The 15,565-nt window shown below is 42.9% G+C and overlaps 1 protein-coding gene across 5 annotated transcripts in view; it reads left to right on the top strand.

The window, feature by feature from the left end:
- Positions 1–15,565, top strand: part of DOP1A (DOP1 leucine zipper like protein A) — a 105,951-nt gene that overhangs the window by 52,070 nt on the left and 38,316 nt on the right. For 3 of the 5 annotated variants that reach the window (XR_013221817.1, XM_077289814.1, XM_077289813.1), the window contains exons 12-18: positions 362–473; positions 1,350–1,379; positions 4,781–5,014; positions 11,760–12,363; positions 13,496–13,773; positions 13,916–14,068; positions 14,147–14,247. Coding sequence is in view for 4 of the 5 variants with exons in the window: in XM_077289814.1 (XP_077145929.1) it covers positions 362–473; positions 1,350–1,379; positions 4,781–5,014; positions 11,760–12,363; positions 13,496–13,773; positions 13,916–14,068; positions 14,147–14,247 (1,512 nt within the window). In the remaining variant the exon portion in view is untranslated. The remainder of the gene's footprint in view (positions 1–361; positions 474–1,349; positions 1,380–4,780; positions 5,015–11,759; positions 12,364–13,495; positions 13,774–13,915; positions 14,069–14,146; positions 14,248–15,565) is intronic. The other 2 variants (XM_077289815.1, XM_077289816.1) reach the window with 1 other exon arrangement.

The following is a 15,565-nucleotide window of genomic DNA, read 5'->3' as shown; positions in this document are numbered from 1 at the left end:
GGCAAGTAAGCATTTAATTCCGCTGTGACAAACATCCTGCAGTTCAGTCCCGGCGCAGACGTATTATTGATATTTTACTTTTATTCTTCTCTTGCACTTTTCAAGTCCTATTTCTTTCTAAATGTCGTGTTTTTAAGAAATATGGTTCCATTTTGTGGATTTAATTTTCAGAGCATTTAATTTGGCAATCTATAACTGTGCTTCTTTAATAATGGAGTTTTACCTTGGCTTTTTATTGTATAGTATGAGCCGAGACCACGTCCCACCTACAGAGAAGTCCCATTTAGCTTTCTGTCTAATAATAATGTAAATGACATTGCATTGACTTAGTTTGGAAATTGTGTTGTATTCTTTCTGTTAGGAGGACGCTGAACGCCAGACTTCAGCCTCCGTCTGATGGCGGTAATCAGTCCGAGTTACCTCTTATCAATTTCTGCTTGCTGGTGGATTTCTTGCTCGATATTGTGTCTTTGGTAAGAATTATACAGGGTAATTGACATCAGTTTATAAATTTAGACAATCTGAGCCAGATTTCAGAAAACAAAACATAAGGGCCTAATAATTGTTGCTCTTCTACCTTTTTTGTCTTGTTTTTAGGGGTTTTTTGCACTTTATTGTTTTTTTGTGCCATATTCACCTTACTTTTTTGTGTGTGTTACTCTTTTGTTTTTTTGTTTTTTTTTAATTTGTCAATGTGGGCCGAGTTTGGGGTTCCCAGATGCTTTCACCTGAATCATCATTTGTGATTTCTAATTAAAAGTTGTCGTAAATGTCCCTACCTTCCCACTATAGTGATTTTATCTATGACGGTTATTTAGGTTACATTTTTACTCTCATTTGCAAAATGCACAACTTTTTGTGCTTAAAAAAATTAGCTATTTTTTTTTTTTACTTTGTGCAAAATCTGTCAATCTGGTGTGTCATTCTGAAAAATTTGGCCTACAAATAGACAACTTATACTAAAAGACAAAGAAAATTGACAATAGAAAACACAAATGATGAATCACAGCCGTAATGTCCACTTAAACCTTCTAAAATGAAGATGGCAGACCAGCGGTTCAGATTTGTTAACTCCTTTATTAGAGGATTGCTGCTCTGTTTCCATAGAAAAGCACTCTATAAATGTTATATTTTGGGTTCATGTTTATGGATGGGCTGCCAAAGCCACCCTGTGCCTGGCAGCAAAAGCCGTCACCAGTCTTGAGGGCAGATGGCATGGTGTTTTCCTCCAGGGACTGTTGCTGTTAACCCTTTTTATAAAATGCTGTGACATTATTTTCTGTGCACATCTAATAACTACCCAACCTGCTTTTTCCATCCTTTTCAACCTTTTGCTTTCCTTTCCCAAGCCTACTAGGAGTATGAGAGTGATCTGTCAGGTACTGTATGATGGCCTGTTTTTCTTTCCTTTCCTTCCTTCCTGTGCTTTTACTAAAGCTTTATAGTGGTGTCCTAATATACATACATGATGATTGTATGCTAGACCTGTATAAAAAAGACTGAACGCACATCCAAAAATCATACATTGATGTAATCCCACTAGGCAAAACTGAACATGAGGTTCTTAGCTTAACATTCTGAACAGACTGTATGGAGCCCACTGCCACGTCACGGCGAACCTCTCAGTGGGTCCTAACTTTCTGTAGCCTAAAAGATGCAGCTCCGTGCACCAACCGTTGCCGCAGCGCCATATGTTGTGATTGTAGTTTATTGTCCTGTCCTCAGAGGGTTTGGTAGTGTACATCTTTATCTTCCAAGCTTGGAGCAGTTTTCAATTAATCAAATCAGAGGGTATCGGACTCCCAACTTCCTCACCGATCAGCCGGTGGTAGCTGCGCTGGTACTGCAGAGCCTCCCCATTCAAGTGAATGAAACTCTGCTACTGTGCCTGTAACTGGTGACGAGAAGGCGGCACTCGCTGAATCGTCATGGCCTCTTCAATTTGCCGATTACAAGGATTGGCAAAAGCTGACCCCACCCTGCAAAAGTAATTGATGGCCTATTCAAAGTTTCTAATACGCTAATACGTTCTGTTTACTATACAGAGTATAAAAAATGCCAAAAACCATTATTAGTGAATAAAAAAAAAAAAAGAAGTAATAGTTAATTAACAAACAAACGCCATCGCCATGTAAGGACTATGCTCACATGCCCATTGTTATTTTTGATTTTTTTCTATCAATTTTAGGAGCATGAAAACCTAAATAGAACGTCCAGTTAGAAGACTGCTTTGTTTCTTAAAATGTCAGTTTTTTTCTAATGTTTCAAGGAAATTGCATGTTCTTTTTCTTGATTAAACATAGAGGGGTTTTTTCACATCGATAAGGGGATACTTTTGGGAACCTGTTTCTTACAGTTTCCTTTCTAGCAAAGTATACAATATGCTTAGAAAAATTTTACTTTTTTTAATCTCTTTGCAAAACTCAGTTTAAACTAATTAAATAATTTGGTTTTCTCAGCTGTGTTTATCCAGAAAATGACCCTTGTGAATCAGTGTAGCAAGCGACCAAATCAGACAGTAACTCCTTGGCTACTGCACTGACACTGCCGCTGCAGGGTCAGGGTCAGTGTCTGCGCTCCGCCGCTGCAGGGTCAGTGTTTGCGCTCTGGTGTCTGCGCTCCGCCGCTGCAGGGTCAGTGTCTGCGCTCCGCCGCTGCAGGGTCTGCGCTCTGGTGTCTGCGCTCTGCCGCTGCAGGGTCAGTGTCTGCGCGCCGCCGCTGCAGGGTCAGTGTCTGCGCTCTGGTGTCTGCGCGCCGCCGCTGCAGGGTCAGTGTCTGCGCTCTGGTGTCTGCGCTCCGCCGCTGCAGGGTCAGTGTCTGCGCTCTGGTGTCTGCGCTCCGCCGCTGCAGGGTCAGTGTCTGCGCTCTGGTGTCTGCGCTCCGCCGCTGCAGGGTCAGTGTCTGCGCTCCGCCGCTGCAGGGTCAGTGTCTGCGCTTTGGTGTCTGCGCTCCGCCGCTGCAGGGTCCGTGTCTGCGCTCCGCCGCTGCAGGGTCAGTGTCTGCGCTCTGGTGTCTGCGCTCCGCCGCTACAGGGTCAGTGTCTGCGCTCTGGTGTCTGCGCAGCCAGTGCTGTCAGTCAATAAAAGGAAGATGGTGTGAAATGGCGTTCTAAGCTTTTCCACACCAAGGTGTGATAACACCTCATTTAATCTTAATTATCCAGACATCTATTTTCAGTTGGTCAAGAACCATAGACTGTTGTCATTTAAGTCTTAAATGTTGATTCTTGATATTTTTGATTGGCTGCTGTTTTCCTCTTATATCAGCTCATAGAGCTTATTGTCTGGTATATTTGCAAGATGGGCACAGGGTCATTGAACAATTTATGTTTGATGATATGTTGATTGACCCTCGTGAGGGACCTTGTGGCTTGTTGACTTGCAAGACGGAGGAAAAACTATGCAAATTGATAAAATGGTCTAACAATAAGAGTTAAACTCATCACACCTTCCCCTCACCTGTGGATGATGACCTGAAACACAGATGTGTGTATAAAAATGCTTTTTTATGTTGCTGAGAAAAAAAAACAGACACTCTTTGCAAAACCATAGCCAGGAACACTCTACAGGACCACCGCCAAGACATCATGGCTCCATCATGAGAGACACAGATTTGACATTCTACAGGATTCCAGCTTCGGGGACCACAGCCCTTACTGGAAGATTACAGATCTGCTCTACTGGCCATCACTGAACCCATGGATATGTTGGGAGAAACCAGGATTTGGACCCACTGGTCACCTTAGCCCTATGAATACATTTGGGCAATCCAGTATTTGGACCCACCAGTGACCTGGCTCCATGGAGACATTCGGAGAATCCAGGCTGTGATCATCTGATCACGTGGCCATGTGCCTCAGTGGACTGTCAACTTCCTACGTTTGTTGTTACCTCCTCTCTGTGCGTGCCACAGATGGGGGTAGTCGGCCCTGAAAGCTCTGAAGTAACAGCTACTCTTATCCCAGCAAGTCAGTGGAAGGGTGAGACTCTAAAATGTGCACCATCTTGGTTATTTTGCTGGGACTGTTCTACATGTTATTGTCTGTTGGTGATTTAATAAAGTATTGCCATGCTGTTTTACCCTCACCCTGTAGTGTCTGAGTAGTATTATGCCCACGGTAAAAAGGTGAGCCCTGGTCCATGTGGTCTCGGGCCAGCAGACTAGAGAACTCACTGACTCACCCAGCACTCTCATTTTCAGAATACTTAAAGATCATTTTCTGGATAGTCATAACTGAGAAAACTAGCCTAAAATTTTATTGGGCTGCTTTCTTTAAATTGAGTTTTTGGATGTGACAAAATCTCCATAATTGCCGTTATGTGTACGTTGTGAAAGTATATGGTTATGGGTCTGCCATTATGTTGTTTCTAAAAAAATAAATGGAAGATTTGCTTAACGTTTTCTTCATCCATACTGAATCCTGCAATCACAGTGTTCCAGGCACTTCTAGCAGTAAAAATACATGTAAAAGAATGCACTAGGACAATATGTCCGATGATCAGACTGGTTTTTCCAATGTTGTTCAGTGTGTGCCTCTTCAGCAACTAGTTCACCGAAAAATGTCAGAATTCTAATCTGGATAAAGACACACGCACACACGTGTGACAAGTCATGCCAAGTCATGTGGCAATACTCATTAAAGGGTCGATATTTATTGTCAGCTTGTTGCTTCCAATAGGTGGCACTAGAGACCCTGTTTTCTTCCTCACTTGCCCCAAAACACTCATTTACTAGAAATGTCAGTAACCAATTTGCCTCATCTTTTTCATTTTCATCATAGGAGACTTACATTGAGATACAGACTGAACATCTCCCTCAGCTGCTCCTCCGAATGATATCTGCCCTGACCAGCCACCTCCAAGCCCTGGACTTCAAGGAATTGACCGATTCGCTAAGACTCTGCTCGAAGATTCTCAGCAAAGTACAACCTCCACTTTTGTCTGCAGGCACTGAAGGCTCCTTCCAGCTTTCCAGTGGTCAAAATGGCTCTGGTAAAGACAAGGAGGATCGGAAGGTAAGACTGATGCTGGCTTATAGCACATGTATTGTTTCTAATGCTATTTTTATATGCAGCTCATTCACTTGTATGAATTGAATGAGTTATATGAGCTCTTTTTTCTAGATATGCGTGGTGGAGCGCAACCACGTCGGTGTACCTAAATATGGATGGTAGAGCGCAAACACCATCCAACTGCATCTGTGTACCCAAATATGGATGGTAGAGCGCAAACATCATCCAACCACGTCAGTGTACCTAAATATGGATGTTAGAGCGCAAACACCATCCAACCGTGTCAGTGTACCTAAATATGGATGGTAGAGCGCAAACACCATCCAACTGCATCTGTGTACCTAAATATGGATGGTAGAGCGCAAACACCATCCAACTGCATCTGTGTACCCAAATATGGATAGTAGAGCGCAAACACCATCCAACCGTGTCAGTGTACCTAAATATGGATGGTAGAGCGCAAACACCATCCAACTGCATCTGTGTACCCAAATATGGATGGTAGAGCGCAAACATCATCCAACTGCATCTGTGTACCCAAATATGGATGGTAGAGCGCAAACATCATCCAACCACGTCAGTGTACCTAAATATGGATGGTAGAGCGCAAACACCATCCAACCGTGTCAGTGTACCTAAATATGGATGGTAGAGCGCAAACACCATCCAACTGCATCAGTGTACCCAAATATGGATGGTAGAGCGCAAACATCATCCAACCACGTCAGTGTACCTAAATATGGATGGTAGAGCACAAACACCATCCAACCACATCGGTGTACCTAAATATGGATGGTAGAGCACAAACACCATCCAACCACGTCAGTGTACCTAAATATGGATGGTAGAGCGCAAACACCATCCAACTGCATCAGTGTACCCAAGTATGGATGGTAGAGCGCAAACATCATCCAACCACATCGGTGTACCTAAATATGGATGGTAGAGCGCAAACATCATCCAACCACGTCAGTGTACCTAAATATGGATGGTAGAGCACAAACACCATCCAACCACGTCAGTGTACCTAAATATGGATGGTAGAGCGCAAACACCATTCAACCGTGTCAGTGTACCTAAATATGGATGGTAGAGCGCAAACACCATCCAACTGCATCTGTGTACCCAAATATGGATGGTAGAGCGCAAACATCATCCAACCACATCGGTGTACCTAAATATGGATGGTAGAGCGCAAACACCATCCAACCGTGTCAGTGTACCTAAATATGGATGGTAGAGCGCAAACACCATCCAACGAGTGTCAGTGTACCTAAATATGGATGGTAGAGCGCAAACACCATCCAACTGCATCAGTGTACCCAAGTATGGATGGTACACTTTAGATACGCGCTCCTTTGTAATTGACTATTTAGTTGCACTGTGACTTGGATATTACGGTATTGATGCATTTGCACTTTGTATCACAACCTGCTTCACCCAATAGGGATTTTCTCGTATAATTTTTTGAAGATTTGGGAGAGGACTTGATGTGAACGCAATCCCTAATATCCATAGTCAGTATTTTTCACATTTTTTCAGGAGCATCAGGGAGTTTGCCAACCTCATCTGTTTCTGCTTGGATATTTATATGCATATGCATATGCTTCAGCTGACCTCCTGTGTAGAATTGCTCTTGGTTTAGAGGCACAATTTTAACTTTGTGTGTATATTTTATATATGTCTAAATAAAGGTTTGATTTAAAAAAAAAAAAAAAAACTTTTTGATTCAGTATAGTTTAATGACTATTTGATCAGTATGTTTATACAAGTAAAAAAATGTTTGTTTTTTTTTACAAATTTCCGAATGCTTTTCAACACTTAAAAAAAAAAAAAAAAAAAATTGTGAAATTGCACCTATTTTGCAATTTCAATGTGCTTGGAATTGTTTTCCCATCTTTCCAGTGCATCACGTGATAAAATGAATGATGTGATTTAAAAGTCATAAAATAAACCCCAATACGGCTATGTGGAAGGAAAATTAAAAAAAAAAGTTGAGGCTTTTGGAGTAAGGGGAGGGAAGAAAAATCCTGATCATGAAGGGTTTAAGAGCCGTCAAGGAGTGAGCAGCATGGAGACGAGTCAGAGACAGGTGGGTTCCTGGCAGCTTCCCTCTGCCGTGGATTGGCAGGTCTCTGCCTATGTGTGCGTATAGTGAGGAGCCAGACACTCCAGTGGGTTGCAGCTTTTCGGAATCCGACATACCTGGCTGACATCATACAGCCAGTGCCTGATACATGCTGCCTGTGGATCGGCAGGCTGTCAGCTTGGGAAACCCCTTATGGAGCGTAAGAAAAGTTATGTAATTAATGCAGATGGAATGGAGACTACTGTTACTCGAGCCTTTGGTCTATATGTAGCATCAGCCATCTTCATAGCTTCAGGACTGAATTGGCACATTTCTGCTTTTTATTTTTTATCTTTTTGTTTTTTTTTGTTTCACCTATTAATTCATTTTCTGAAAGGGAAACATAGTTTCCTACAATGATGATGCATAATTCAATCAATATTCATTAAAAGGTCAACATCTTCCTAAAAATGACCGAAGATTACATTTTAATCTAAATAACAGGAATCGGATACATGCCAGTGTTTGCCTTTTTGATCATTTACTGTCTTTTCTCTAAAGATTTTCTTAAAAAACAAAACAAAAGGCAAAATGGTATCTTGCAATTTGTGTATAGCTATGTAACATTTCCGTAAAGGTTGGTAGGTAATATTGTAGTGTACACCAAATATATTGTGTTATACATTAAAGGGGTTGTGCAAAAATGAAATCACTGCCTTCAGCAGCCATGGTCTGTACTTGATGACCACTTTGGACTGTCACTGACCATTAATGCACGTAATCTCTGCTAATATGGAAACCAGGAGTGTGGGTGCCTTAGTGGCGGGGTGTTAACAGGTCATCTTTTCTTATTTATTTTTTTTCACTTTAATACATATTCTGCTGCTCTTTTTTTCTATTTTCAGTTTTAGGCTGGATTCACATGTCCATACTTCATGGATAATGTATAGACTGCAATGTCCAAACTGACCCCTGGTCTCCTAACCTGAACTAAAAGCCTCTAATTAGGAGACTCGAGGTCTTTCCATGCATGGACATGTGAATTCAGCCTTGCTACTTTCACACTAGCGTTAACTGCATTACGTCTCAAAACGTCTTTTTTTCGAAAAAACGCATCCAGCAAAAGTTTTTGCTGGATGCGTTTTTTCCCCATAGACTTGTATTGGCGACGGATTGCGACGGATTGACATACGTCGTGTACGTTTTACGACGGATGCATCGAAATTTGGCGATACGTCGTCGGCAAAAAACGTTGCTTGTAGCGTTTTTTGTCTCCGCCTAAAAAACGTGTCGCGACGCATCCTGCGGCATACGTCGTTGGCTACAATGGAAGCCTATGAGCGACGGATGCGTCAGGACACGTCGTACGACGCAATGCAGCGCTGCAATACGTTTTTTTACACTGAGCATGCTCAGAAGCTGGATTTTGTTGCCAATTGGCCAGACACCCCCAAATCTATATAAACCTGGCCTGGGCCTTCAACCCCACATATATGGCCACGTATATACGTGGCACTTATATACGTGGCACTTATATAAGTGCCACGTATGTAAGTGCCACGTATAGAAGTGCCACGTATAGAAGTGCCACGTATAGAAGTGCCACGTATTTAAGTGCCACGATATTTCAGTGCCACGTATAACCACGTAGTTATAGTATTTATAGTACGTGGCACTGAAATATGTGGCACTATGACTGTCAGAAAATGTTCATTAAACGGTTAGGTGTGAGGTTAGGGGTAGGGTTAGGGTTTGGATCCCTTTATCATCATCCGTAGTTCATTAATCGGATGAATCCACAGTCATCTCCGTCTCCGTTGCTGCAGAAGCATCCTACGCCTTTCCGCTGCCGCCTCCTTCTCCTGCAGTATGATGTCCAGGCGATTCGTCTCAAAGATAACGTCGGTAACCAAACTAGCAATCCTCACAAGAACACCTTCCATCGCTGCCACAAAACTAAAACCCTCAAAGATGGGCTGTAAAAACAGTAACTATATAGTCTTCCATATTTTCCAGTAGCCAATCAAATTTGGGAGCCTCCCATTTTAAAAACGGATCCGTCGTAAAAACGGATGCAACGGATGGTAAAAATGGATGCAACGTATGCAACGCATCCAGTATTTCGACGGAAACGTTTAGCGGATTTGCGACGGATCCGTCGAAATGCTGTATGCGTGGCATACGTTTTTCACTTTTTTTGACGCATCCGTTTTTTCGGCAAAAAACGGATTTGCGACGTAATGCAGTTAACGCTAGTGTGAAAGTAGCCTTATACGTCTTCTTTAAAGGGGTTGTACACCTATGCGGAAATGTTGCCAAGCCCTGCAGCTTGCTGAATGTTTGCGGTTTGTAAGTTATGTACCGTTAGGAGTCTGCTTTTCTTGTCAGTTCTAGCGTTCGACAGGTGACAGCCATTTGGCAATTTGTTTGGTTGAGGTCATTGGCTATTTTGAATCTTAGCTACTTCTCTCAAATTTAAGGTGAGAACCTCGGGAACGACAAGCAGGGGTTGAATCCTAGTAGTGTGCTTATTGCACACTGCTAGCTCTGATTTAAAAAAAGCAAGAAAAGCATATCTGTAGAAACATTTTGTGGGTAAAAAATAAAAAAACTACATACTGTACTTCAGTTATGAGCTGGTATAAAAATAAAAACAAAAACTGGTCCCTTTTTGAGCAGGTGATAAATCCTCTAAAAGATGGAATCCTGTAGTGATTTGCCAAAGGTTGCTATACTTGCATAAAAAATATAAAAACCGATACGGTACTTTGTTTTCTACATTACTGCAGGCATCAGTCCTTGATGTCACAATTTTGGAATGTTTGATTGCACTACCAGTGGGTTCTCATGACAAAATCTCCCTATGCTTTGTTTATAGCTGAGCAAATAGATTTGTAATCAATCTAATTTGTAACATCTTTCCTGAAAAAATCAGATTTGTCGTTTTGTTAGTTTCTGAGGGCCAAGAGTGGGTTCCAAAATGAACTACAGTCCCTTCTCTTTGGCCCTTGCATTACCTTTCCCTCTGCCACATCCCTAGTGACCGCATGGAGCTGGTCAGCGGCAGTGTCTTAATAAAGAAAACCTAGACACTTCTGTAAGGAGAAGGCAGCTCAAAAAGAGCCGATTAGAGGGCCTGGTGGCAAGATAGGCAAGAGGAGGGACAGGGGACTATAAAATAAAAAAAAATGTCACCTGCCACCTTAGATATTGATGTGGATGCTATGCAGTGTCAATGTGATGAAGAAATCTGAACAGGATGTGTTATTCACATAAATACACTTCTGGAAGTTCCACGTAATAGGGGTTGTCCAGGCTTGGAGCAAAAGCCTGCAAGCCTAGACAACCCTGTTAAATCTGTGAGCACAATCAACCCTCCAAGCCTTCTATGTGTGCATGTAAGTCAAAAGAAGCTGCATAATATGATACCCTAATATCTAGGATCTGATGTCTTATTCCAGAGATATCCACGTTTTTTTTTAATATGTTGTGGTAGATCGGCTCACTCGGCTGCACACTGAGATAAACACAGGTACACTGTCTCTTTAAATCTTCCGTTGGTTTATTAGACCTGTGGCATAAACTAATGTGAAGTGAAAATAAACATAGGCCTTCAGGCGAAACAGGAAAAGCAAAACAAAATGGTATACAGTCTCTGCATCTGCGGGCAATAGTATCCACTCACTGGTTCAGCTTTTCCTTCTCAGGGCACAAATCACTGGAGGTCCTCTCTCCAGCCCTACTGAACACTGAATGCCTCTGGAGGCCGACTATTTAACCCCCAGACGCCACCCTGAGGTGGAGATAAGGTGGGCAACCTTCCACCCGCTCTATGGTTGTCCACAAAAACCCAGCCTTTAAAATGGCCATTTAACCCCTCTCGACACACAGTGTGATGGATGAAACTTCTGGGTTTCAAATCACTGAAGCGAATAGCCTCAGTGAAACATATCTCCCCACTAGCACTTTTCCAGTGACTTTGTCACAATGTAGATAAGCTTTTAAGATCTTTGGCGCAGACATAGATCTCCCGGAGAATTTGTCTCCAGAACTTATATTAAATGAAAGTGGGCAGCTTGGTGGCCCAGTCGTTAGCATTGTAGCCTTTCAGTGCTGGGGTCCTGGTTTCAAATCCCACCAGGGAACACATCTGCAAGGAATTTGTATGTTATCCCTGTGTTTACGTGTTTTTCTTCTGGTTTCCTATTGTTTCCTCCCACATGCCAAAGACATACTGATAAGGAATTTAGATTGTAAGCCTCAAAGGGGACTAGGATGATAATGTTTGTAAAGTTCTATGAAATACAATGGTACTATTAAGCAAAGCATGATAAATAATAGGGGCCATCACCAATGTGTGACATGGAATGACTGACGGTCTGCTCTCCTGATCTACATGTCTCACACTGGTAAGTGTAAAATAAGCTCTGGAGGCAGATTCTCAGGGCGATCTCTGTCCTGCCCATAGTCCTGAATAGCTGATTTACATATCAGGAAAAACATGGATTTCCCTGGAATAAGACATCGGATCACAGATATCATGGTATCATTTTATTCAACTTTCTGTGACCTACATGCCCATATAGATGGCTTTGGAGGGTTGATCTTACCAATGGATTCCTTTTTTAATGCATGTTTTTATATGTAAGTATTTCACACAATCATTTATTTATTTCCTAGTTGTCTCCGGGTTCTGCTGAAATTCCATGCGATGTGTTTGATGATGGGGAAAACCCGCCAAGCAGCCAATCTTCAGAAAGTGGATTTACAGAATTTGTACAATACCAGGAAGACAAAGTGGATGATATTGACAGAGCTCTGAATGACGGGCAAAGTGCAGCTGGTCTGCCATTGGGAAGCACTTCATCAGAAACTGAAACTGCCTCCACTGTAGGGTCTGAAGAGACGGTTGTACACCCTTGTAAAAGCCCAAAGGGAACAGCTACACGCAGTATAAAGGCGGCACAAAAAACAGCGATGCAGTGCTGCTTGGAGTATTTCCAGCAGTTCCTCACAAGACTTATTACTCTGTACGTTCTTCCGAAGAATGTGACCCCTAAAACTCTCACATTAGAACAGCAATCAGGAGGTCAAGCAAATAGCGCTAAATGGGAGGGCACAGAGAACACCGAAGAAAAGAAAATGAGCAAACCGATTACTCCAAAAGAATACCGTCCAGCCTTCATCGCTGCCTGCCAGCTATTCCTTGAGTGTTCCAGCTTTCCCGTGTATATTGCAGAAGGCAGCCACACTGTAGACGTTCAGTCAGATAAAGGAGACGGGGGTAAGTGTAGGCGGTCTTAGATCTATATAACTTCTGCCTGTCATATATGTAAAATTCAATGCAAAGTCTATGCACCACACAATTAGGCACTAATGTGAAAATGGAAAAGGAATTGTATCATTAAAAGCACCCAGACAAATTGTGCATAGAGTGCTACATATGACACGCATATCTGCTCTACTTCCCTCCCCCGCTTGTAACGACAGTAGATGCTAGCAGTCAGGAAAGCAGGCCTGTGTGTTATTTGATATCTCTCGCAGGAAGCGCCAAGACTTACATTTTCTTGGGGTATGATCATTTTTTTTCCCCCCTCTAGGATTCCTCCTGCTTGGTCAATGACCTTAATGAGAAAAAGTGCACGCCCCCAGAAACCGGTTACTGCTAGTATCTTCTGAGTTGAAGGGGAAATTACAATCTAAATTTTATAAGCAAACATCTTCACAGCAAAGATAAGAAATTTAAAAATAACCCTTTACTCAGGTGTGCAGCCACTATTCCATTGTGTGGCCAGTTTAAAATGCTACAGCTGATGAAATGTCCCCCTTTTAAGAGACAGCCGCCCCCTATTGAAATCAATAACAGATGGATGTGAAGTACCCGGCCGCCACTTTTCAGTCGACAGAGCTGTGTTGTGCAGCAACGCAACTGAGCAGTTCTGACCACCGCCTTCACCGGGAAAAGCTGATTAATGGGTGCCGCACCCCCACCGAGCAGACATTGATGACCTACCCTGAGAATCGGCCATCAATGTTAAGGTCCCGGACAACCTCTTTAAGGGTTTGTGCTGGTCTACGTGTTGACCAGCATACGTGTTGTATTCTATATGGAAGTGAGAGGGAGCTTTCAGGGTTAAGAAGGTCTTCATTGTTGGAATGTCTCCAATAGTATCAGTTCAGTTGTAGGGTAGATTATGGTCCACCCAGTATAAGTGAAGGGATTAAATAAACTTCCTCCTCTTCTATTTCTTAAATAACTTTCCTTCATATAGTTGATTTTGATTTGTGTTTAAATTGCAATGACTTAAACACCTAGTAAATACGAAGCAGAAGAAACAAGCCTCTAGTGTTCTGCATCTTGTAGAGTTGGGTGTAATGGCCTGTACAGTATTAATATACGTTATTTCTGTCTTTAGTGGATTGTGAGAAGGTCCAACCACCAATGTGGCTTCAGACCCTAATGAACGCCTGCGGCGCTGCAGTTGACTTCAGTGTACAGAGCGTTGCCATATCTCTTGTCATGGACCTGGTCGGTTTGACGCAGTCGGTTGCAGTTGTAACAGGAGAAAATGCCAATGGCCCGGAAACTTCTCAGCCCTTGAGCCCAAACCAAGGCAGAGTGTCTGTTGTTATCCGGCCTCCCCTCACTGAGGGCAATTTGCGGTATATGGCTGAGAAGACTGATTTCTTTAAGGTAGATGCAACCATTTCTGAATTGTTGGATATTTATATATAAACATTCTTACCATAAATGTAGTTTGGTGTTTGCAGTCTCCTACACTGCGTTTTTTTTTTTTCACTGTATCTGTTACCGCCCTGTTCTATTCTGTTTTCAGAATGTGGCTGTAACACTGTGGCAACAGATGGGTGACCGGACCCCACAACACCATCAAAGAAGTGTCGAACTTTTCTATCAGCTCCACAACCTGGTTCCATCTTCCAGTATATGTGAAGATGTGATCAGCCAGCAGCTGACGCACAAGGACAAGGTACATGTGTGACAATATTCACAGTGAACTCTGTACAGTTTTGAGCATTTCAATAAACCATTTATTTTTTCTTCAAAGAAAATTAGAATGGAGGCTCATGGTAGATTCGCAGTCCTGTGGCACCTGACCAGAGACCTTCACATTAACAAGTCCTCATCCTATGGCCGTACTTTTGACAGGTTTGTGATTATTGAATAATTCAGTATTATAAAGAACAAATGTTAAAAAGGGGAATTAAACATCAGGTAGGGGGGCTATCAAATCAGTATACATTACATTGTCAATTCACAAAATTAGTCACAGTATGTTTCAGACGTCATCATCACTGTCCTCATTGAGGGCACAATCTAAATTCCCTATCAGTATATCTTTGGAGTGTTTGAGGAAACCCATGCAAACACGGGGAGGACATACACACTCCTTGAAGATGTCATCCTAAAGGTACCTTCACACTAAACGATATCGCTAGCGATCCGTGACGTTGCAGCGTCCTGGATAGCGATATCGTTGTGTTTGACAGGGAGCAGCGATCAGGATCCTGCTGTGACATCGTTGGTCAGAGAAGAAAGGCCAGAACTTTATTTCGTCTCTGGATCTCCCGTAGACATCGCTGGATCGGTGTGTGTGACACTGATCCAGCGATGTCTTCACTGGTAACCAGGGTAAACATCGGGTTACTAAGCGCAGGGCCGCGCTTAGTAACCGATGTTTACCCTGGTTACCAGCGTAAACGTAAAAAAAAAAAAAAAACATACTCACATTCTGGTGCCCGGCGTCCGCTTCCCTGCACTCCTCCTGCATCCTGTGTAACTGCCGGCCGTAAAGCAGAGCGGTGACGTCACCGCTGTGCTCTGTGGGAGATGCCGGAGATGTTCGGCGCTGACACAGGATGCAGGAGGAGTGCAGGGAAGCGGACGCCGGGCACCGGAATGTGAGTATGTGTTTGGTTTTTTTTTACATTTACGATGGTAACCAGGGTAAACATCGGGTTACTAAGCGCGGCCCTGCGCTTAGTAACCCGATGTTTACCCTGGTTACCCGGGGACTTCGGCATCGTTGGTCGCTGGAGAGCTGTCTGTGTGACAGCTCCCCAGCGACCACACAACGACTTACCAACGATCACGGCCAGGTCGTATCGCTGGCCGTGATCGTTGGTAAATCGTTTAGTGTAATGGTACCCTTAGGCTTATTATGTGACATCTAATTTCACTTGCAGACCACTTGAGACCTTGTGGGCAATGCCACGAAGAGGTCTTGATAAGGGAATGTAGCATCATACTTATGCCCGAGATTATGGCGTTGGCTGGCGTAATATATTTGGTAGCCAGACCCTTTCTCATCTTGATTCTCAGTACACTAACAGCTGAGCGTTACATTAATAATAGTGGTCACTCTTTCCTCCAAAGTGTCCTATGAACTGTTCTTCAACACTACAATGCCCGATCAGAAAATCCTTAGACAACCATTAATAACCTCAATGATTGCATGCCAAGTTGT

This window comes from Ranitomeya variabilis, chromosome 2, assembly GCF_051348905.1.
Source record: "Ranitomeya variabilis isolate aRanVar5 chromosome 2, aRanVar5.hap1, whole genome shotgun sequence".
Taxonomy (NCBI): Eukaryota; Metazoa; Chordata; class Amphibia; order Anura; family Dendrobatidae; genus Ranitomeya; species Ranitomeya variabilis.
The sequence above is the reverse complement of the archived record's forward strand: the minus strand, read 5'-3'. Positions and strand labels throughout refer to the sequence as shown.